At 40.9% G+C, this 23,827-nt stretch overlaps 1 protein-coding gene across 1 annotated transcript in view; it reads left to right on the forward strand.

Moving 5' to 3' along the window:
* Positions 1–23,827, forward strand: part of LRRIQ1 (leucine-rich repeats and IQ motif containing 1) — a 231,251-nt gene that overhangs the window by 94,687 nt on the left and 112,737 nt on the right. Inside the window, exons 13-15 of the mRNA XM_015571113.1 lie at positions 3,082–3,175; positions 18,566–18,745; positions 21,832–22,275. Of these exons, the coding sequence (XP_015426599.1) occupies positions 3,082–3,175; positions 18,566–18,745; positions 21,832–22,275 (718 nt within the window). The remainder of the gene's footprint in view (positions 1–3,081; positions 3,176–18,565; positions 18,746–21,831; positions 22,276–23,827) is intronic.

Here is a 23,827-nt window from a genome sequence, read left to right on the forward strand (position 1 = left end):
CAGGGGCCCCCCCCCCCCCCCCCCCCCCACACACACACACACATATACATGGGAGCTCTCCCAAGAAAAATAAAGATCCCAAGAAGCAGTTAGAATTGAACACTTACCTAGAGAATTGGATAAGAGTAGTAAATTATGAAAATGTGACCAGGCAAAGGTGCTTGGTTTAAGGAATTTAATTAAATAAAAAATTGACTAGGAAATAAGGGTTAGTTTAACAAGGTTGTTTGTGTATATTTCTCTCAGCCTCTCTTCCTGTCCTTGTGAGAAGAATGTCTCTTTCCTCCTGGTATAGGGAGGGTATCTTTCACATAGGAATTCATCTCCTGCTCTAAAGAAAAAGAAGAAAGGTCAGATTGTTTTTACATCTGCTGTTTTATAAGTTCCTTAAAAAAAGGCATGGTGAAATAATTCAGTTGATACATTCTTTCCACCTTTAAAATCATACCACTTCCATATCTTTCTGGTAGAACTGGGCATATATCTCAATTATATTGTTATTTTAAATTCACATACCTTTTAACTATGAAATAAGTAGCCTAGTAAAGGTAAAAACAAAACAAAACATTGTCTAACTTGTGGACTCCTAACAGGTATATAGTAGACACCAATTAAAAATGTACTAAATTAAGAAATGATTAATTCATTTGGCTGACTCATCCCCCAAAGTTTGGCCATCCCTCCTCCCTGTCAGTCCCCTCATAAAGACAACTATAGTTCTAATTTGTCACCATAGGTTAATTTTGACTGTTATGCATTTTTATATCAATGGGATAAAATAGTACATTATCTTTTGCTTCCAATTTTCTTTGCTGAACATTCATGAAATATTCCACTATGTCATTTATATATGTAGCTTGTATTGTTTGTTTGTTTTGCTGAAATGTAGTCAATTATATGAATATAGAATACATCACAATTTGTCTATTCTCCTGTTGATGATATTTTGTGTGTGATTTGGAGATACTATGATTATAAAGTTCCTCCGGAAAATCTTATGTAAATCTTTTTGTGGATATATGTTTTCAGTTCTCTTGGGTAAATGCAACGTGTGAGAGTTCCCATTGCTCGATTCTACAGGGTGTTTTATAATTCATTATTGTTTTAGTTTGCATTCTCATGATGAAGAATGATATTGTGCCTCTCTGCGTGCATTTTTGATGACTTCTGTATATTTTTATGTCTATTTTTAAAATTTGTTTATTGCTTTTTTTCTTATTGATTTGTATAAATTAAAATACATTCTGAAGTTCTATTTTGTAAATATTTTCTCCCAGAACTTTTTTACTTATTAATTTTATATGTAGATGAACAGAAGTTTTAAGTTGTGATAAAATAATTTATCACATTTATTAACTATTTTTCTTTGTGTCCTTTGTAGTATTTTCCCACCTCCAGAATGAGATGATTTTTCATGCTTTCTAATAGAAGTTTGATACTTTTAGTTTTTGCCTTTGGGTCTTTGACCTATCTCAGATTAATTTTTATGAATGATATGAAGTAGGGGGATGAATTCAGATTTTAATATAGATATTTAATTGTTTGAGCAACATTTGTTGAATAAGCTTTTCAACATTGAATTACTTTGGTTTCTCTTTCAAAATTGATTTACATTAGGCTACTTTCTATTAACGTGTTTCTATTAACTGCTTTTCTCTTAATGATAGGTCATATTTTTCTATTTCTTTTTATGTCTAGTGATTTGTAACTGTATGTTGAACATTGTGCACACAGTTTATTTACTGGGTCTGGGCATTGTTGTCTTCCTTTTAAAGGGTGTTAAGTTTGCCCTACGCAGTTTGGCTCAGTGGATAGAGCATTGGCCTGCAGACTGATGGGTTCTAGGTTTGATTCTGCTCAAGGACACATGCCTGGTCTGTGGGCTGGATCCCTAGTAGGGGGCATGCAGGAGGCAGCCAATAATGATTCTCTCTCATCATTGATGTTTCTGTCTCTCTTTCCTGATTCCTTCCTCTCAATAAAAAATATTTTTTTAAAAAAGGTGTTAAGTTTAACTCTGGCAGACAGTTAAAGTATTAATGGATAATTTGTTTCTGTCAGCCTTCATTTTATTCTCTCCTAGGACAACTCATTTAAGTTTTCAACTCTTAGTGCATGCCCCTACACCAGGCCATTTCATTTTCCAATGTATAGTCTTTTGGATTTTAGTTGAATCTCTACTCAGTTGGGCCTCATTCTGGCTGGGCTGAAACTCCAATGCCTTTCATGTCTGCATGAACTTTGGTGTCATTATTCATCTCTTAGCCCTACAGAAGGTGGTCTCTGCTAGTTTTCTCAGTCTTTTCTGCCTATGTAACACCTAGCCCTCCTCTAGGGACCTGCTGTAAATCTTCACATAGACTCTCCTCGCACCTCCCACCGCAACACATATATACACAGCTTCTTATCAGTACTTTTTACCATAAATCCCATCTTCAGTTCTAATCTTTGCCTCCTCACTCAGCAAGATAGCTTCTTTGCTTGTTTTCCAATTTCTTGCTCTGAAGTGGTAAAACGCTTTCAGGCAGAAAACTACTGTGCTTGTAAGGTCACCACGTGTATTTCCCTTCTCTCAGAGTCAGGCTTAAAAACAGGTGCTTCATATATAACTGTCCAGTTTTATGATGGTTTTCTGTGGGAGAGAAATTCTGATATTGACCGACTATTTTTATTTTTGAAAGTTTAATAGGTCCATGTAATTCTATTTAAGGATATGTTCAATTTTACCACTTATCCTATTACTTTAGGTTTCACTTTTTCCAATTTTGTGTTTACAACCTTAAATGAGCTGTTTTAAGCCATTTACACACATTATTTTATTTAATCCTCACCCTGTGAGATAGGTATGAAACTGAATTATAAATCAGTTGTATGATTTACATAAATTCACACAGCTGCTAAATGGTAGAAATATATATTCTGGCAGTAGAGTCTGTGTTCTTAATATACTATGTATATTACTTTCTGCAGAACAAATAATTTTTGTTGCTTATTTAACAGCTAATTAAATAAAATGTTCATTTAATTATGATTTCTTTATCTGAAATATTTCATAATGATTCTTACTGTTTATTTTTATAGATCTTACAAGTGCCCTAAAGTGGTTTGATGCATGCTATTCTCTTCGTGAATTGAATATCACTGGAAACCCACTTCTTCAAGAAATAAACTGGAGGTAAAAAACAAAACAAAACACTATTGTACCCTGTGTACATACTTTATGGTAGTTGTAGGAAACAGAAGTTGGTGAAAATTGTTTTGAGTATACAGTTTGCTTGGGAAAAGTTAATAAAGATAATTGAAAAGTTATTCAAGACAAAATAGTTTTATAAGAATAATTTGAACATATTTTTCAACCTATAATAATTTTTGGCATTTTATGAACTAATGCAGATTTGAACTGATAATTCTGATCCATATTACTATTATGTGATAGTGTTAGTATGATGTTAACTTGTTTTTATTTTTTTTTAATGAAAAGATTTATTGGTTTGGAATTACTTTTTATGAGTCACCTAAATCTCTTAAAATTGTTTCCCTTCTGTCAATAATTTGATTTTGTTTTAATTTCTTAAAATAGGAAGTTTGTATATATTATGTGTATTATAAGCACATGTGATTTCATGCCTCTCTTTGAAACATTGCAATACATAGGTATAAATGAAGGAAAGTACTCTGTAATTTTAAAAATTAATTTTCCTCTTCCAAAAAGTTATTCTAATTGAAACGCTCATATTATGCTAGCACTGTTTCCCCTAAATTGACTAGCATATTTTATATAATCAACTTTTTAAAAGATAATTTACATATAATAAATGTGTTTTTTTTAATCACCCCAGAAAATTACGTCATTCACTGTTGCTGTCAGTTCCCTCTCCTGGGACTTTAAAACTGTCTCTCCACTGTCTTTATGGCTTCCATGTTTTTTTACCTAAAGTTAGCTGACATTCTTATCTTCATTCCTCTGTCTCTGGATACTTTTCTAAAAAATCCTCACCTAAGGATATGTTTAGACAGGAAGGGGGAGGGGTGGAGAAAGTGAGGGAGAGAGAGAGACAGAGAGAGAGACAGAGAGAGAGAGAGAGAGAGAGAGAGAGAGAGAGAGAGAGAGAGGTTGCCTACCATATGCGCCCAACTTGAAACCTAGGTATGTGGCCTGACCAGGAATTGAACCTGCAACCTTTTGGTGTACAAGACAATACTCCAACCAATTGAGCCACCTGCCCAGGTCTGTCTCTGGATACTTTTTTAAAAAAATGTGTTTTTATTAATTTTAGAGAGAGAGGAAGGGAGAGGGAGAGAGAAAAAACATTGAGTCTGCAACATGTGTCCTGAGTCGGAATCGAGCCAGTGACCTCTCAGTGCATGAGATGTCACTCAACCAACTGAACCACACTGGCCAGGGCTGCCTCTGGATAGTTTTAAGATGTTCCCTTTATAAGTGCTTTTCAGCAGTTTGATAATGATGTGTTTGATATGATTATATATAGATTTATTCTGCTTAGAATTAATTAAACCTCTTGGAATTAAGGTATTGATAGTTTCCATAAAATCTGAGAATTTTTGCCCTGGTTGGTTTGGCTCAGTGTATAGAATGCCGGCCTGTGGGCTGAAGGGTCCTAGGTTCGATTCTGGTCGGGGATTGGGGTCACGTGCCTGGGTTATGGACTCGACCACCATTGGGGGGTGTGCAGGAGGTAGCCGATCAGTGATTCTCTCACATCATTGATTTTTCTATTTCTCTCTTCCCTCTCTGAAATCAATAAAAATATATATACTTTAAAAAAAATCTGAGCATTTTTGGCCATTATTTTTTCAAATATTTTCCTGCCTCCTTCCTATCTTGCCTTACTAGGACTCCAGTTTCACCAATATTATACCAGTTGATATATCCCAGAAGTTGCTATTGCTCTGCTAGTACATTTATAATACTTTTTTTTCTGGCTGCATTTCACTCTTAATAGTTATTACTGTGTTTTCAAGTTTTCTGATATTTTCTTCTTATGTATCTACTCTGTAATTCATTTGATCCAGACTATTTTTCAATTGAAATTTTAGATGTTGTTATTCATCTTTAGAATTTTCATTTATGCCTTAACACCATTTGCAATTTTTCTCCTAATCATGCTCATGTTTTCCTGAATCATCTTTGCAGAATATTTATAATGCTGTTTACACATTCTTGTCTGCCAGTTCCGTCAACTTTTTCATTTTGAGTTTGGTTGTCAATGGTTTCTTTTTTCTGATTGGGTCATATTTTCCTGCTTTTTGCATAACTGGTCAATTTTGGTTGTATTACAGACATTTTAAATTTGATATTGTTGATATCATATTTTTAAAAAATTAAATGGCTTCTATTTTGTTTCTGACATGCAGCAGCTAAATTACTTGGAATTAGTGAGACATGTTCAAAGCTTGCTTTTAAGTTCTGTGGGAAATCTTTAGACTAGTGCTAATGTAGTCCCACTACTATGGTGCTGAGTATTCTCCCTAATACCTCTTAGAGGTATTCTTGCAGCTTTAGCTCATCAGAATGACTTTCAGTCCTGTGCCCTATGTGGATTCCTATCATGTTTCTGCCTTTTGCTTTCCACTGGTTCTTTCCCTTGTTCTCACACACCCTCCGATCATTACTCATTTACCCAGGTCCAGGTCAATTGAGACTTGCATATGTCCACTTTGGAATTTCTGGTGATGATTCTGGCCTAAACTTGTGTTTCTTTTAATGTTCAGAAGCATGCATTTGTTAAAAGATTCAACATGATTTGTTATACATTTGACATTTGTGTCATGTCAGGTCATGGGTACATCAAGGCAGAACAAAGCTAAAATAAATTGGGTATGCAACCCAGTACATCAAGGGAGTTGATAATATGCAAGTATAGGGAAAAGCAATCATTTCTTAAAGTTTAGATAGGAATATCTGTTTCAGGATACTCAGAGTTTGGATCAAATCTTATCAATTTGATCATGTAGTGAAAATAGAACAGTCTTGAGCAAAATAAAGGAAGAGGAATTTAAGATTTAAAAAGGGGTTGTTATGACATCTGACTTTAGGGCAGAAGCAGTTGACTCGTTGCTCTGATTTGATTTCCCTATGATACATGGCCACAGTCAAGGAGACCCTGGTTCTGATATCTTCAGAAGGCATATAGAATATCTTACAGAGGAAACAGTGATCTTGTCATGGTTAAAATTTCTGTATCTTGTTTAATTTACCTGCAGAACAAGACAAGAGAGTTTAGGGAGTAGTCTCTGCTGCCTCCCTTGTCTGAGGCCTCTGCTAACCTCTCTAATACTCTCTTGCCAGATGTACAAGGTTGGGCAAATGTAGGTTTACAATTGGAATAAAAGTAGATAAAACAATAATTAATAAATAGCTATGCAAGTATAAACTTTGTTTTGTGTACTCACAACTGTAAACCTACTTTTACCCACCCCTGAATTGGTTTCCTGTATTTGTGAATTGGTCTTTAGTTAAGAAAATTGCATTTTTACACCAAGTCAAATACCTGTGTAATTTGCTACTTGTGAAACTTCTGTATCACAGTAGAGGTATTATCTTTGCCAGAACGTTTTTTTTCCCCAAAGCTCAGGTTCCACATAAATTTTTAATGTTACACTGTTGTTATTTTTTAGGAAAAATTTTTATGTATCCACACGTTTTAGAACAGAACTTGTCAATTTCTACTTTAGAAACATACTTCCAAATACAGTTTAAGTTGTGTAGCATAGAGGAAAGAGTATAATCCAGTGCAATAATTCTCATTGCTATCCCTCACAAGATCACAAAAATTACTTGAATTCTTGGGTTACATTGAATTTCCTTTATAAAGGCATATCCCCAGACCACCAACTTTATCATCGTCTGGAAACCTATTAAAAATGTAAAATCTTGGATACTACCCAGACTCACTCAATCAGAAACTAGGGGATGACGACTTATCTGTGCTTTACTAAGCCCTTTGTATGATTCTATACACACTAAAGTTTGGAAATCACTGTGTTTTTAAACAAGTACATTCTAATCCTGACCCATACTGTGTGATTCTATGCAAATAACTTTCCCAGGTCTCTAAATCATCATTGATGAAGTGATGATAAAAATAGTACCTGTTTTATGGAGTAGTTGTGAGAATTGAATGGGATAATTTACATATTTTTTCAAGAACAATTCCTGGAAGCACACAAAAATCTACCATTGTCTATTTCTAGGGAAACCAGACTATATATAGGTCCTCAATCTACAAGTATTTAGGGGTGCCTACCATATGTAAATAGTGTCATAACATGTTGGACATTATAAAGGAAAGTCAATGTAACCCAAGAATTCAAGTAATTTTTTGTGATCTTGTGAGGGATAGCAAAGAATGATAACCATGAAAACTAATAGCAAACACTCAAATAGCATTTACTTTGTGCCAGCACTGTTCTCATTTAATCCCTACAGTATACATAGTTAAATAAATAACTGGTATCTCCATTTTATAGTTAAGGTAAATTAGTCACAAAAAGGCTAAATAACATTGAAGGTCCTACAACTAGCAAGTGGAAGAGCCCAGATTAAAACCATGCAGTGAGGTTCCAGAGTCTGTGCTCTTAACTCTTACATTTTAGTACCTAACACTGATAATTATTGAAGGTGTAGATATGGTTTAGAAATTTGGGAATACCACCTTTATTTATTTACTTATTTATTTATTTTTTAAATATATTTTATTGATTTTTTTACAAAGAGGAAGGGAGAGAGATAGAGAGTTAGAAACATCAATGAGAGAGAAACATCGATCAGCCACCTTTATTTAGTGCAACTAGAAAACACTGCCTTCCCTGAAGAGGAAAACTTTGAGTTAAACCTCTCAAGTTTGGTAAGATTTAAAATCAAGTTTAAAAAAAACACACAAACTCAGAAAACACCCTGATGAAGGAAATAACTGTGAAAAGAGGTCAGGTGTCTGTGTTAAAAGTCTGTGCTTCTCTTGCTTTGTGATTTAAAGCACTAACCTCAAGTCTTGGGTCCTTATTTCTAGGATTCAGATCTTAGAGGAAAATCTTTCATACAAAAATAAGAGTATAATTATGTCCAAAAGACTCTGCTTGGCAGGAAATATTATTTATAATGAAAATACATGGTGGGCTGTTTTTAAATAGCTGTCTTTATTTTCCAAAGTAACTATGTAGACTAAGTCTACAATGAAAAATAAAATAAGTAGTTATGCCCATGATTCAGAGCCATGTCTTTAGGGGCAATGATTTTTCTATTAGGTGTTGGACAGATAAGGCATGGATTCTCCTGCTGATCCAGTATCAATTTCCATTCAAGGAGCTGTTATGCTGCCAGTTGCAACTAGAAACAAACTATCTATAATAATAAAAGTGCAATATGCTAATTAGACTGGATGGCTGAACTACCTTCTGGACGACATTCCTGGACAACCTTCTGGACAAAGCCAGGGCTGCGAAGGCTGAGTCAAGCCGTCACAGCTGCGAGGGCCAAGCCCCTTGCAGGAATTTTGTGCATTGGGCCTCTAGTCCTATATAATAAAAGGGTAGTATGCAAATTGACCCTAACAGTGGTACAACTGGTCGCTATGATGCGTACTGACCACCAGGGGGCAGATGCTCAATGGAGGAGCCGTCCCCTGGTGGTCAGTGCGCTTCCACAGGGGGAGTGCCGCTCAGCTGCCTCATGGCTGGCCAGCGCAGCATCAGTGGCGGGAGCCTCTCTTGCCTCTGTGGCAGCAATAAGGATGTTTGACTAACAGCTTAGGCCCACTCTGCACAGGCCTAAGCCATTAGTTGGACATCCCCCAAAGGCTCCCAGGCTGACAGAGGGATGTCTGACTGCCAGCTGGGGATTGGGCCTAAGCCAGCAAGAGGACATCTCCCAAGGGTTCCCGGACTGTGAGAGGGCACAGGCTGGGCGTAGGACTGTCCCGAGTGCCTGAATTTTTGTGCCTGGGCCTCTAGTGTCCTGAATAATCTTCAAATTTATTTTTATTTATATGAAGCATAAATACTTATTTTTAATAGAATATGCTTGTGGTAAATATACTTATATTAGTCCATTAAAATCTAGATATTGAATTTATTGAGGGGTGTCATTGGTAAATAAAATTGTATAGGTTTCAGGTGTACAGTTCTATAATATATCATCTGTATATATTATTGTGTTTTCACCATCCAAAGTCAAGTCTCCTTCCATCACCATTTATCCTCCCCTTACTCTCTTCTATCTCCCCCCACTCTCTCCCTTCTCCTCTGATAAACACTCACCGTGTGGAACCGGGCCCCCAGGCAGGCTTCCCATACAGAGTTGGGACCCCCAGGGTCCCCAGGCAGGCCTCACCATGCGGAGTTGGGGAACCCCCAGGCAGGCCTCGCTGCTTGGAGCCGGGGCACCCTCCTCCTCCCGGCTCCGTGCACAAAGCTGGGAGGAGGCGGCACCCTCAGGTAGGCATCACCATGTGGAGCCGAGGGACCCCCCAGGCAGACCTCGCCTCATGGAGGTGGGACCCCCAGGCAGATCACCATGTGAGCCGAGGGACCCCCCAGGCAGACCTCGCCTCATGGAGGTGGGACCCCCAGGCAGGCCTCGCCATGCGGAGCTGGGACCCCCAGGCAAGCCTTGCTACATGGAGCTGGGAGGAGGCGGCACCCTCAGGAAGGCCTCACCATGTGGAGCCAAGGGAGCCCCAGGCAGACCTGGCCTCGTGGAGGTGGGACCCCCAGGCAGACCACCCTGTTGTCTGTGTCTATGAGGTGTTTTTTTAATCCCTTCACCTTTTTCACCCAGCCCTGCAACACCCCCCCCCACCCCCTGAAAAAAGATATATAGCTAGATATTCACATGTTGCACTTACTTAACTATATATACAGTGGGGCCTTGACTTACGAGTTTAATTTGTTCAGTGATGGAGCCTGTAACTCAAATTACTCATATGTCAAATCAAAAAGTGAACAAGTGAGACATATGATGCTGGGCTGATGTTGTGGCGTTCACTGTGATGTTCGCTGCGCCACCTAGCAGTTTGTGAATGAGTGAGACATGTGATGCTGGGCTGATGTTGTGTTCACTGTGACATTCGCTGCACCAACTAGCGGTGGGGTATCTGAAGCTGGCTCGTAACCCGAATTTTAGCTCACAACTCAAAGCAAAAAATCGGCTGAGAGACGGCTCATATCTCAAAAAACTCCCTAGTCGGGACACTCATAAGTCAAGGCCCCACTGTACTTTATAGTCTTGAAGAAGATATTTAATTAGAAATAATACTGTAAAAAAATAGGTAGTATTTATATCGTAAATACTAGAGGCCCAATGCACAAAATTCATGTACTGGCGGGGGGGACGTCTCCCAGCCAAGCCTGTGCCCTGTTGCAGTGTGGGAGCTGTGCGATCGATCACCCCAAAGAGGTAGGCCCTGCCCACCCATCCGGGGTTCATCGATGGATTGCCCCAAAGAGGTAGGCCAGAGCTGGGGCTCCTGGCTCCACATCATGTGGAGCCAGGATGTGGGACCCCCAGAACCCTGAGGCAGGCCTCACCGTGTGGAACCGGGCCCCCAGGCAGGCTTCCCATACAGAGTTGGGACTCCCAGGGTCCCCAGGCAGGCCTCACCATGTGGAGCTGGGGAACCCCCAGGCAGGCCTCGCTGCTTGGAGCCGGGGCACCCTCCTCCTCCCGGCTCCGTGCACAAAGCTGGGAGGAGGCGGCACCCTCAGGTAGGCATCGCCATGTGGAGCCGAGGGACCCCCCAGGCAGACCTCGCCTCCTGGGGGTGGGACCCCCAGGCAGGCCTCGCCATGCGGAGCTGGGACCCCCAGGCAAGCCTTGCTACATGGAGCTGGGAGTGTGGAGCCGACCCCCCAGGCAGACCTCGCTTCATGGAGGTGGGACCCCCAGGCAGGCCTCGCCATGCGGAGCTGGGACCCCAGGCACGCCTTGCCACATGGAGCTGGGAGGAGGCAGGACACCAGGCAGGCTCTGTGTCACACATGCAGTGTCAAGCCCAGCCCAGCCCACCTGCATGCGCCCACTGTGTGCACAGCCATCTTGTGACAGCATGAGGGCATCATGGTGTGATGACCACTTAGGCTTTATTAGTAAAGATATACATAATTTAGCTTACTAATTTTTATATTTAAATGAACTTTTCTGGACTAGAGTAATACCAACTTGAAAATAGTACATATAAAATTTCACTTATATTAGTTGGCATAATTTTTCATAATTTTAAAAAGACTCATTTATCTAAAGGTTTTAATATCTCATAATCTATAAAATATGGATTTGCTAATGAAAGTATCAACTCAAACTTTAACCAGTATGTTCCAATGAACTTTACATAACCCTTTGATACCAACAAAGGGCTTAGTTGTAGATTTTCCCAATTGGCTTTTTACTTTCATGTCTAGCCAGTGATAGCACAGACAAAACTGATGTGCTAAAAAAATCTCTTTTTAGAACTTAAACCACAGACTCAGTTTGGAATCTCCTTTGGGAATTTGTTTCACTCATTAATGATTAATAGAGCTTCTTAAGTGACAGAATATTCACCAGGAAGTTTTCACTAAATGAAATATTGATTCAGCCCTTGACCAAGAGGAACCCAGATGGCAAAACTAATGTTGAGATACATTGTATTCTTATACATGAAAAAACTTGTTACAGTACTTTCTAATATATTTATCATACAGTCCTATAAGGCTGCATTTGAACCTAATTAAGGTCAACCCATGCACTACTGTAACAGATCTGAGAACTGTTCAATTAAAAAAAATTAAAGAAAAAATATTTTAAAGTAAAAGACTGACTCCACTCTAGTTATTATATAAATAACACATTTCAAGATGTTGTCACACTTGTGAAGTTCCCAAGCAAATGAATTTTTTACATCCAAAAGAAGTTCGAAATATTCTGACTAATATAAATCATTTGATAACTTTTTTTATATAAAGATGATAAATGTAACATTAAAATATTCCAAAGGTAAAAATTCAAGCCCTGTTGAACCACCAACTCTAGAATTATTCCCTGTAGCTAAAATGGTGTATTTACTTAGTAATATCTATGTCAATAAGCATGTCCAAAATATAGTATTTGATGATAAAGTACCATTTTGTCTCTTGATGATGTGGTTTCAGTTAACATCAGAATAGATTCCACATAGCACCAACTGCACACCTAGAAACAAACCTAATATCCACTATTACTTTTGAATTTATCTATTTTTAATTATTTTGTTTGTAGCTTAAACATTTGTTTAGTTAAAATAAAATATGCTGGTGGTAAAAATTTTGATCTATCCATTAATCTGAAAAAGCAAATTCTTATATATTTTTTCTCTAGGATTGTATTAGATTATTTGGTTGAAGTGGCTCTTTATTTTATTTTCACATTTTAAAATAGAAAACTAGTTTCTTCAGTATATTTGATATGGACTCTCTAATTTCAGTCTCACAGGAATATTTTTCTAAAAAACTTTCATGGCACTTATATAAAACCAGTGGCAGCCCTGGTCGGGTGGGTCAGTTGGTTGGAACATCATCCTGTACACCAGGAAGCTGAGGATTTGATTCCTGGTCAGAGCACATGCTTAGGTTCTGGATGCAATTCTCAGTTGAGGTGCATATGGGAGGCAAGGATCTCTCTATTTCTTTATCTGTTTTTCTCTCTAAGTAAAATAAATAAACATATGCTCAGGTAAAGATTAAAAAGAATTAGTGACAATGTTAATCAGTGAACAAATCATCTATAATAACAAAAGCGTAATATGGTGATTAGAGCAGACGTCCTTAGGGATGACCTTCTAGATGAAGCCACCTTGCCCAACGCAGAGGCAGAGGAGGCCACCGTGGTGGCGGGAGCTGAGGCTCTTGCAGGAATTTCTTACATTGGGCCTCTAGTCTATCTACACTAAGTAGACCATCACTTACCAGCCAATCAGGAGTGAGTATGCAAATTAACCCAACTAAGATGGCAGTGGCCATGGTGCTGGAGTGAGCAGGAGGCTTGGGTTGACCCTGGCGATGGAGGAAGCCAAGATTCCTGCCTACCCTGGCTCGCCCTGGGCTCCGCTCAAGGCTACAAAGTTTCAATTATAGAAGATAAATAAATCCCAGATACCTGCTTCCAGCTCGCCCTGGCCTCCGCTTAAGGAGGTGCTGAAAAAAAAAGAAAAGGAAAGGCTAGGAGCTTGGGTTACTGGGGGGCGTGGCCAGCCTGAAAGCGGTCATCAGCCCCTCACACAGGCTGGCCAGGCACCCCTGCGGGACCGCCCCCACCACCACCCTGAAAGGGCTGTGGGCAGCCTGAGAACGGCCCTCAGCCTCTCACCCAGGCTGGCCACACCCCCATGGGGTGGCAGTCCCCACTGGGAGGCTTGGCCGGTCTGCAAACAGCCATCAGTCCCTCACCCAGGCTGGCCAGGCACCCCAGCGGGACCCCCACCCTGATCTGAGACACCCTTCAGGGGAAACCAGCTGGCCCTCACCTGTGCCCCAGCCCTCTATCCTATATAATAAAAGGGTAATGTGCAAATTGACCCTAACAGCAGAATGACTGGGAATGAGTGAGAGGGCACAGGCCGGGCTGAGGGACCCGCCCCCACCCCAGTGCACAAATTTTTGTGCACCGGGCCTCTAGTACATATATAAAAGCCTAAGTGACCGAATGACCAAATGACTGGTCAACCAGTCAGTATGATGTGCACTGACCACCAGGGGGAAGATGCTCAATCCAGGAGCTGCCCCTTGGTGGTCAGTGTGCTCCCACTGTGTGAGAGCTGCTTAGCTGACAGACCTTTCCCAGTGGTCCAGCCTGGCAGTAGCCACTCACTCCCTCAGTAGTCCTGTAGGTCCAATCTCCGGAGAATGGTCCAGGCACTGATGGACGAATGCCGCCGGCACATTCCCAACAGTGCCACTGGCCTCCTGGAAGTCGGCCTCGGGCACCATGGCTGCTTCCCCTTCCTAGATACTCTACAAGGAAGAAACAATATAAAAGCAACTGCTAGGTGGCTCTCGACAACCAGCACAAACATTAGTGGGATGGATCCAGATCCTGGGCCAGCAAGGGCATCCCACAGTCTGGGACCCTTCTGGGGATATGCCTTAGACCCTCTCCCCAGGGGATTAGGCATCAGCTGGCAGTCAGCCCGGGAGCTCTTGGCAGCCCGGGAGCCCTTGGGGGATGTCCACTTGCCAGCAGGAAGAAGGCCTAAGCTGCAGTCGGACATCATTAGCGCTGCTAAGGAGGTGGGAAGATAAATAAATCTTCCCACCACTGCTCCCACCACCACTGCTGTGCTGGCAGCCATCAGCCAGGCTTGTGGCTGAGCAGAGCTCTCCCTGTAGGAGCGCACTGACCACCAAGGGGCAGCTCCTGCATTGAGCATCTGCCCCCTGGTGGTCAGTGTGTGTCATAGTGACCAGTCATTCCCTGTTGTTCTGCTGTTAGGGTCAATTTGCATATTACCCTTTTATTATATAGGATAGAGGCCTGGTGCACGGGTGAGGGCCGGCTGGTTTGCCCTGAAGGGTGTCCCAGATCAGGGTGGTGGTCCTGTTGGGGTGCCTGGCCAGCCTGTGTGAGGGGCTGATGGCCGTTTTCAGGCTGGCCACACCCCCCAGCGACCCACGCTTCTAGCCTCTCCTTTTATTTATTTTTTTTCAGCGCCTCCTTGAGCAGAGGCCAGGGTGGGCTGGAAGCAGGTATCTGGGATTTATTTATCTTCTATAGTTGAAACTTTGTAGCCTTGAGCGGAGCCCAGGGCCAGCCATGGTAGGTGGGAAGCTTGGCTTCCTCCATCACCAGGGTCAACCCAAGCCTCCTGCTCACTCCAGCACCGTGGCCACTGCCATCTTAGTTGGGTTAATTTGCATACTCGCTCCTAATTGGCTTGTGGGTGTAGCGGAGTGATGGTTAATTTGCAGCTTTCTCTTTTATTAGTGTAGATTCCTCCAGACCCACCAGTACATGTCTCATGTAACTGAAGACTCTGTATTTTAAAAAGTGTCCCAGGCACCACTGGTGCAGCAACTCAAGGGCAATCTTTTCAGAAACAATACCTGCAGGGTTCAAGGCACACATAGAGATCCAGCCTTGAATTCCCATCCCATGGATTTAGAGTGATTTAGATAAAGGATAGATATGTTAGACTTGGTGGGTCTCATATTAGCAGCGTGAGTATTGACTTTCTTTTGTTGACACTTGCTAATTTAGCCAAAATGAGACCTGAAAGGTGGCTGCTTAGGAGGGTCTCATAGATGTTACTGCATCGGCATGACCACTGAGGGTCCAGGATCCTGGTGAAAAGCTTTGTGTGTTTACCCAGAAATGACTATACCCTAGGGAAAAAAAGTCAGCTTTACCTATCTCCTAAGTAATGCTACTTATAATAAGAAAGTCTGCTTTGTTAATTTTCCTTATAGGATACACCTATTTCAAAGACTGGAGCCTGTTGTTGGTATACTGCATTCCTCTCCTCCTCAGGTGCACTCTAGCAGAAATTTGTTTGAAACACAAAGAATTAGAACGGTTTATTATTCTCAAGGACTATTTCAGTCAAGTTATTGAAGCTTTACATTTGCTCTCCTATAATTTGGGAAATTTAAACTAAAGAAGCAGGAACAGTAATAGAATTAGAGCATCTTTTTTTAAGTTGGTTGAGCAATATTGTCTTAATTTTCAATACCCTTTATTATCACACCTCAAAAACATCATTATGCCATACCTGGCATTTTATGATTATGACTAAATAAGTTATTTTGACATTACAGTCATGTCTTGATGAAAACTTGACTGGGGACTTTGGTGAATATTTAAAATACTAGGGGCCCAGTGCACGAAATTCGTGCACTGGCGGGGGGGTCGGGGGGGCATGGTGCCTCAGCCCAGCCTGCCCCCTCTCACATACTGGGAGCCCTCAGGTGATGTCCTACTGATGGCTTAGGCCTGCTCCCTGCTCCCCTTGGGGAGTGGGCCTAAGCCACAGTCTGGCCTCCCTTTGTGGGAGGTGATCGGGCTGATCAGGGGAAGGAACCAGCCCCATCAGCCCACTGCTGCATCCACTGCCAGTCACCACAGTCACCAAGGTGTTTTCATCAACACGGACTCCAGTCCCTTCACCATGAAAAAATGACAACTTTCTTTAGGCATTTTCAAGATGTGTCTTTCATAGAATATGACATTTCTTTATTATTTTTTTATCCTTACCTGAGGATATGTTTCCATTGATTTCTAGAGAATGTGGAAGAGAAAGGGAAAGACAGAAATATCAAAGGGTTGACTGAGGTTTCACTGTGTGAGATCTCGGAATCCGCGGCCTAGGAGTAAGGGGTCTCAGGGCCTGAGGCTGAGGTAATATGACTCTTGCCAGTGTGGTGTGACTCTTGCTGAGATAGCATCTCTCTTATAGTCACTGTGAGAGTCCCGGAGCCCATGACAGTGGGAGGCCGGTGTCCCATAGTCTGTGGATGAGTCAGCAAGACTCTGGCCAGGGAGATTTCACCCTATGAACCACGAGGGGGTCCAGGATCCAACAGATGGGGATGCGGAAATCTCAGAATCTGTTGCTGAAACAACAGGACTTCAGCTGGAGAGGCGCACACTTAGCAGCTCACCAAGGAGCCCAAGGTCCAGAGGCCAGGGAAGTAGTAGTCGCAGGTTCTACAGCCAAAGCCATGTGCCCTTGGCTGGAGACTTGCACCCTCAGCAACTCTCTGAGGGGCCCTGGAGCCATCTGCCATGGAGGTGGACTCATGGAGTCCACCACTGGAGCAGCATGACCACAGTGTCCAGAAGCCGGAAGCCGGAGAGGGGGAAGTCACAGTTTCTTCTGCTGGAGCTGTGTGCCTGAGAGGCCCTGGAGCCAGCAGCCATGAGGTGGATGTCCTGAGGTTTGCAAGTCTGCAGGCGAGGGAGTACCACTTTGGCCGGAGTGGCTGCAGGGTTCCAGGCAGTGTCTAAGGCCAGTCTGGGTGATGGTGAGGCTGGGTTCCTAGTGAAGGCTGCTCTCCCCTTCAAGATGGTTTGGGCTCCGTGCCCAAGCCCTGCAGCCTGGGGAGTGCCCACAGCCGTGGCAGGGGCTCCCTGTCCAGGAGAGCCTGGTCTGCCAACTCCTGAGACTTGTGAGATCTAACTGTCCCTCACACACACGCACACATCGCACATGTCCACACCTCACACATCCACACACACCCCTTTCACTCCCTCACTCACACCCTCTCCCACACGGCGATACTGCCAGCCGCCATCTTGCTGAGCTTGTGAAGAGTTTTAAGGCCTGTGTCTATACTCTTTTTTTTCTTTTCTTTTTTTGCATGTGGTTGTCCAGTTGTTCCAGGACCATTTATCTTTTCTTCATTGTATGCATTTGCTTTTTTGTCAAAGACTAGTTGATGATATCTGCACAGGTCTAAGTCTGGGCTCTCTCTTTTGTTCCACTGATCTATTTGTCTATTCTTTTCCCAACGCTACCATGCTCTCTTTTGATATTTGATAGTAAATATTGAAATTTTGTATTTTGATAGTAAATATTGAAGTCAGGTAGTGTTAATCTATGAATTTTGTTCTTTTCCTTCAATATTAAGTTAGCTCTTTCGGGTCTTTTTGCTTCTTCATGTAAACTTTAGATACGATTTATTGATGTCCTCAAAATATCTTGTTGGCATTTTGATTAGGGTTGTGTTGAATCTGAAGACCAAATCGGGGAGAACTGACTTCTTGACAATATTCAATCTTCTTATATATGAACATAATTTCATAGAACAGCTTTCCACTTATTTAGTTTTCTTTGATACCTTTTTTCAAAGTTCAGTAGTTTTTCTCAAAAGAACTGTGAGTTTTTGACTAAGGAGTTTTACTTATTCAAGATGTTCTTTTTGCCCCTGTGACCACCAATAAAACCTTGTAGAAAGAAGCCTGCATTCTCCTTGTGAAAGGCTTGGGGAGTACTTCAAAATGACTGGGCTTCTTGGAAGTTTTGCTGTCGGACCTGGTTTGATATAGACTTATGCCCATATCTTGATTATTTTATTATTATACAACAAATTAGATATAAATTACTAATATTATTATATATAATCCTTAGTAATTGAAAGAATAAATAACATAGTTTTAGATTTCCCAGATCATGAAAAGTAGGGCAATCCCCACCCCTCTTGTTTTAGCCTACACTCATCCTATTTTATTAAGAAAAACAACCAAAATTCACCTTTATTTCTCAAATAAACAGCAACATTCAGTAAGATTATTTTAATTATCTTCTTAATAAAAGAGTGCATCTGACATTATTATTATTACAATGCAACCTTTTATTTATTCCCAGATCATTTCCAACTTCTTGAATTTCACTTTTGTATTTAGAAGGAAAGAGTTAAATGTAAAGAACTCTAAAACTTATTTTGGATCAGAACAGTTTAAAACAAATTAATAATATTATTTTCTCTACAAAACAGTGACAGTTTCCAAGATATACTCTGTGCTTGTATTGTTTAAGTAGTAGGCATATGATTGTTTAGAAATAAATGCTCCTTTTCAATATTTTTTTTATGTTTTCAATAGGCATTCTTTGCTTAAAATATTACCTGCTCTAAGAATCCTCAATGGTGAAACTCTAGACTCTTGTTCAAAAAGCCACATTGAAGAATACTATCAATCAGAATTAGGATGTTTCCTGTTACTTTGTCAGTCCCAGATTACAGAATTCAACTTACTAATTGAAAACTATATTACTGGAAAAGGGTAAGACTCTTATCTTTACCTTAATTAAAATACATAATGCATTTTATACATATGATTAAAAATATTCTAATCAATATAATCATACCTTTTTGGGATTAGAACAGTGTGTTTTAGGGATAGTCTCCCTTCTAAAAATCTGACATCATCTTTACATTGTTTGAAATATATCAATATCTATTTTGAATGTTTTTTAAAAGTTAAAATATTAGGTAAAATAAAATAATACATGAGGATAGTTTCAACATAAGAAGTAAACATTTATTCAGTCATTCAATTAATTATAAATTTATTTCAATTATTGTAGACAAAACACAATCAGAATAACATAAGAGAAAATTAGATAAATAAATAGTTGCAATGGAGTAAGACAAGTTTTATAATATAGATAATATTTATATATACAAGGGGTATCACACACATCTATATAATAAAAGCCTAAGCAACCATTACAGCGGAACAACCAGAACAACCAATTGCTATGATGCACACTTACCAGCAAAGGGCTGACGCTCAATGCAGGAGCTGCCCCTAGTGGTCACTGCACTCCCACAGGGGGAACGCCGCTCAGCCAGAAGCCAGGCTCATGGCTGGAGTGGCAGCATTAAGAAGCAGCGAGCCAAGTGTAAGGAGCAGCGAGCAGGTGGGCGGTAAGAACCAAGGTGTCCTGGACTGCGAGAGGTTGCAGGCAAGGCTGAGGGACCCCCACCAGGGCATGAATTTCATGCACCGGGCCTCTAGTATTTTATATTTCTACTAGAGGCCCGGCGCATGAAATTCATGCACGGGTATGGTCCCTAGGCCTGGCCTGCAATCAGAGCCATCTTCCCTGGCTGCCCGCAGCTGCCCCCCCCCCCATCACCCACCCTCAGTTCCCCATTTGCCATCGAGCAATCAGAGCCTGATGGCTCGGGGAAGGGACTGAGAAATTGCCTGTTCCTATCCCTTTGCCCAGCACATGTCGCCCTCTGTATGGGGTGACTGGTGGGGCAGGGGCCTTGGCTTGGAGCTGCCTGAATCCCCCACTACCCATCCCTGGTTCCCCATTTGCCATTGGGCAATAGGAGCCTTCTGGCTAGGGAAAGGGACCAAGAGGTGGTCAGAGCGCCTCATAGTTACGATTGAGCAGTTGTTCTGGTCCTTCTGCCATTAGGGTCAATTTGCATATTACCCTTTTATTATATAGGATAGAGGCCCGGTGCACAGGTGGGGACCCACCAGCCTGCCCTGATGGGGGTCCCAGATCAGGGTCGTAGTCCCTGCTTGGGGGCAAGGCTGGCCAGGGAGATGGGCTGTGGGCAGTTTTCAGGCCAGCCCCACCCCCGATCGGGGTAGGGGGCCCTGCTTGGGGATGGGGCCAGCTGGGGAAAGGGGCGATGGTTGTTCTGCTGTTCCGGTCTCTGGGCTTTTATTATATAGTGTATTAGGGGTGCATGGTGGAGAAAAGCAGTCCACACATGTACATATTCAGGGTACAGAAACAGAGTAAAATCCTAATCAAATAACAAAAAAGAAAACTCATTTCCCATCCCAAATTTTGAATGCATTATTATGAATGACTTACAAATGATCTTTCTATAACTTTTTTCTAATTTGCATTGCTTCAGAAAACACAAATGAAAAAGGGAAATGATCTCCTATTTCACTTATGATGAGGTTTCATTATAACTGGAACAATAATATGGGCTTCCAAATGTCTTAATTATGAAATTGTATTCTTAAAATATTAATATTTGTACTTTCATACATACTCATCTATATAAGATGGTTTTTCTATTTAAATGTTTTAAAATATAGTCTATTCATATTAAAAAGTAACTTCATATCTTTCAAAATAATCCAAATTTTCATGCATAATTAATGTTTACTTTGAACAAATACTAAGGTTATTTAGATTTATGTTTGCATAAACCTCAACTTATATCTTCTTGTAAATGTAGGGTAATGTACAATTTTTCATGTCAAAGTGATCCTTGACATCCCTCATGTTGAAATTTATATTTCTAAATTCCTTTGGATAATTTATTGTCATTAGCATTGAAAATGGAAAATAGACTGTATTTTATGTTTTGATCATAAATGGTGGTAAATTTAAAGCCTAGCCATAAGCATTTGATATTCTGATATTAAATTGAACCTTTCTGCATCATTAGCCAACAAAATTAATTAAATATAAAATATCAAAAAGATATTGGAGAAGCACATATTAACAACTAATCCTTCGTGCTCAGAGGGACTATCTAATTATCTCTACATCTTAGGAAATATTTTTTTTATTTTGTATGCTATTGATAACATTTTTATACATATTTTTATATCCTACATTGTTTCAGAATAAATTTAAGGAAGCTTGGGGGTATATACAGAAAATATATATTTGAAGTAAGTAAAATTAAAAATAATAAAACAAATAAAGGAAGATAAGTAAAATGTAAACAAAATAAGGCTTATACAAATGCAAAGTCCTTTACATTTGCTATTGAGAGCTGTAATCTGGCAAAGTGAAAGTTTGATTGCTTACATAAACTATAATCTCAATAAGTCAGAAGTCCAACAATTGTTCAAGAGAATCACAACCATTTATAGCTTAAAGTATTTGATTTTTCTTTGGAATGGATTATTTTTCCAGATAAAAATGGGAATATAAACTTTCCCATGATAGAAGTTCTTTGTTTAAAAGTCCAATACAAATATTTTGCATGGCAAGTGTCAATGTAGAAAGTACTTTTAACTATATTTCATAAATAACTTCTCAAAATTTAGGCAACCATAATTTCTCATGTTTATGGTAGGAAAAGCATAGATTTTTCTCATTCATTTGTACCAAAAATACCTAGAATAAAAATGGTCCTAAAACTTCCAGATATTTTGTCTGGATTGACAGATCTATATTAACTAAACAAATATTTTCAAATTTTGTTAGAAATGATATAAATTTTTATCTAAGCAACCAGAAATAAGTTTTTAATGAATGTCATAGTAAAGTTTCATGTTCATGTCAGGCCATGCAGGGAAAATTTCAAAACCTATAGAAGTTTAGATATTTGCAGATATAATCTTGTTATTAATTATTGTCATTATTTGTTCAGAAATATATTCACCTTGGATGCTGCAGAAAATCTCTGTCATCATTTTAAGAAATTAATGGCACTTAGTAATCAATATCGATATGCACATGAACTCGGAGATGTAAGTATCACCAACAGGGGTGAATCAGAAGCACAGCAAAGTCATCTGGTTCCTACAGACAGTAACAGCACACTGCAAAACAGAGTCCTTCACTCTTGTGCAAACAAACATAAACCTGACTCACCAGCTATTTCTAAAAAACGGATGGACTCTGGTTCTCATCATTCCCTTTTAACCAACTCATGTGAAGATATGGAAGGGAGGAATCAGGAAAAAATAATGGACCAGAAAGGAGAAGACAGCAAGGCAAGCGATATCCCCACCAAAAGAATCCCATTCATGGAAACAGTGATGACAAGCTACCTGCTGAAGAATCACCCAAATATTGAAAATTATGAAGAAATGTAAGATTTATAGATAACTTTTCTTTTTTTAAAAAAAAAATATATTTTATTGATTTTTTACAGAGAGGAAAGGAGAGTGATAGAGAGTTAGAAACATCGATGAGAGAGAAACATCGATCAGCTGCCTCCTGCACATCCCCCACTGGGGAAGTGCGCGCAACCCAGGTACATGCCCTTGACCGGAATCGAACCTAGGACCTTTCAGTCCACAGGCCGACGCTCTATCCACTGAGCCAAACCGGTTTCGGCAGATAACTTTTCTTTTACAGTGTATATTTTTTATAGCTAATCTTAGTCAATGTTACCAAATAATAACTTGATAAAGGATTTAAATCATTATTATATTTTATATTAATCTCCTTAATTACATTCTTATAATATACACACATTATTAATTATAGCACAGATTAATTTGATTGACTTGTGGCAGATTCTGCTTTAATTGACTAGTTTTTCATTAAAAATGAGTGAGTACAAAATTGTTTTTCTGCCTTTAATCCTATATAATAAAAGAGAAACATGTAAATTGACCATCCCTCCACTATGCTCATCAGCCAATCAGGAGAATATGCAAATTAACCCACCAAAGATGGGTCATCTTTGGTGGGTTAATTTGCATACACAGGCGCCAAACCGCCTGGGTCCTGGGAACATCCTGTAGGCCCGCATGTAGGCCCTGAGCCGCCGGGGTCCCAGAACGCCCCCAGCCACTCCAGGCCTACGGGCACAGGCACCAAGCAGATGTTCCCGCCCCGTGGCCGCTTGTGTGTGCACCGGCACCAAGTGCCGGCCCGGGTCCATGCCCCCCAGCCCGGCACCCATCACGGGGTGAACAGGCCAAGCCAAGCCTCCCTATGATCATGGGGCAAACAGGCCAGGCCTCCCCATGATTGCGGGGTGAACAGGCCATGCCTTCCCGGTGGTGAACAGGCCAGGCCTCCCTGCAATTGATTGCGGGGTGAACAGGCCGAGCCAGGCCTCCCCATGATCCCGGGGTAAAGAGGCCAGGCCAGGTCGCCTGTGATCACGAGGCAAACAGGCCAGGCCAGGCCTCCCCACGATCCTGGGGTGAACAAGCCAGGCTAAGCTGCCCCACGATCCCAGGTGAAGAAGCCACTCCGCTGACCAGCCTGTGCTATGGACCTGTTCGGGCGCATGGCGTGGAGTCTGGGGCCTCTAGCCTGCAGCCACGGGAAGTCTCTCTCTCCCCAGAGTTAGGAGCACCAGCCCAGGTCCACCCAGCGGCACGGTTCTGACTGTGGGGGTGAGTTCCTGCAATCTGGGGTTTGATTCCCAGGCATTAGCAGTAGGAGACCAATGCTTTTGTTATTGCTGTGTGCCTGGGTTTTAATTGCACAAATGTCCAGTGGTCCTGTGTGCCAACTTAGCAAAATCTTTTAGGAGGAGAATTCTGTCTGGGTTTCCTCAAATTCCCTCGGGCCCTACTTACCCCTCTGTAAAGGCACAGAACAAGTGAGGTCCTTTAAATAAAAATCAGAGGTCTCCAGCAACAGTGGGCCTCTCTCATCACAGTCATTTGGATTGGATGGCA

Source organism: Myotis davidii, unplaced genomic scaffold, assembly GCF_000327345.1.
Source record: "Myotis davidii unplaced genomic scaffold, ASM32734v1 scaffold26, whole genome shotgun sequence".
NCBI classification, from domain to species: domain Eukaryota; kingdom Metazoa; phylum Chordata; class Mammalia; order Chiroptera; family Vespertilionidae; genus Myotis; species Myotis davidii.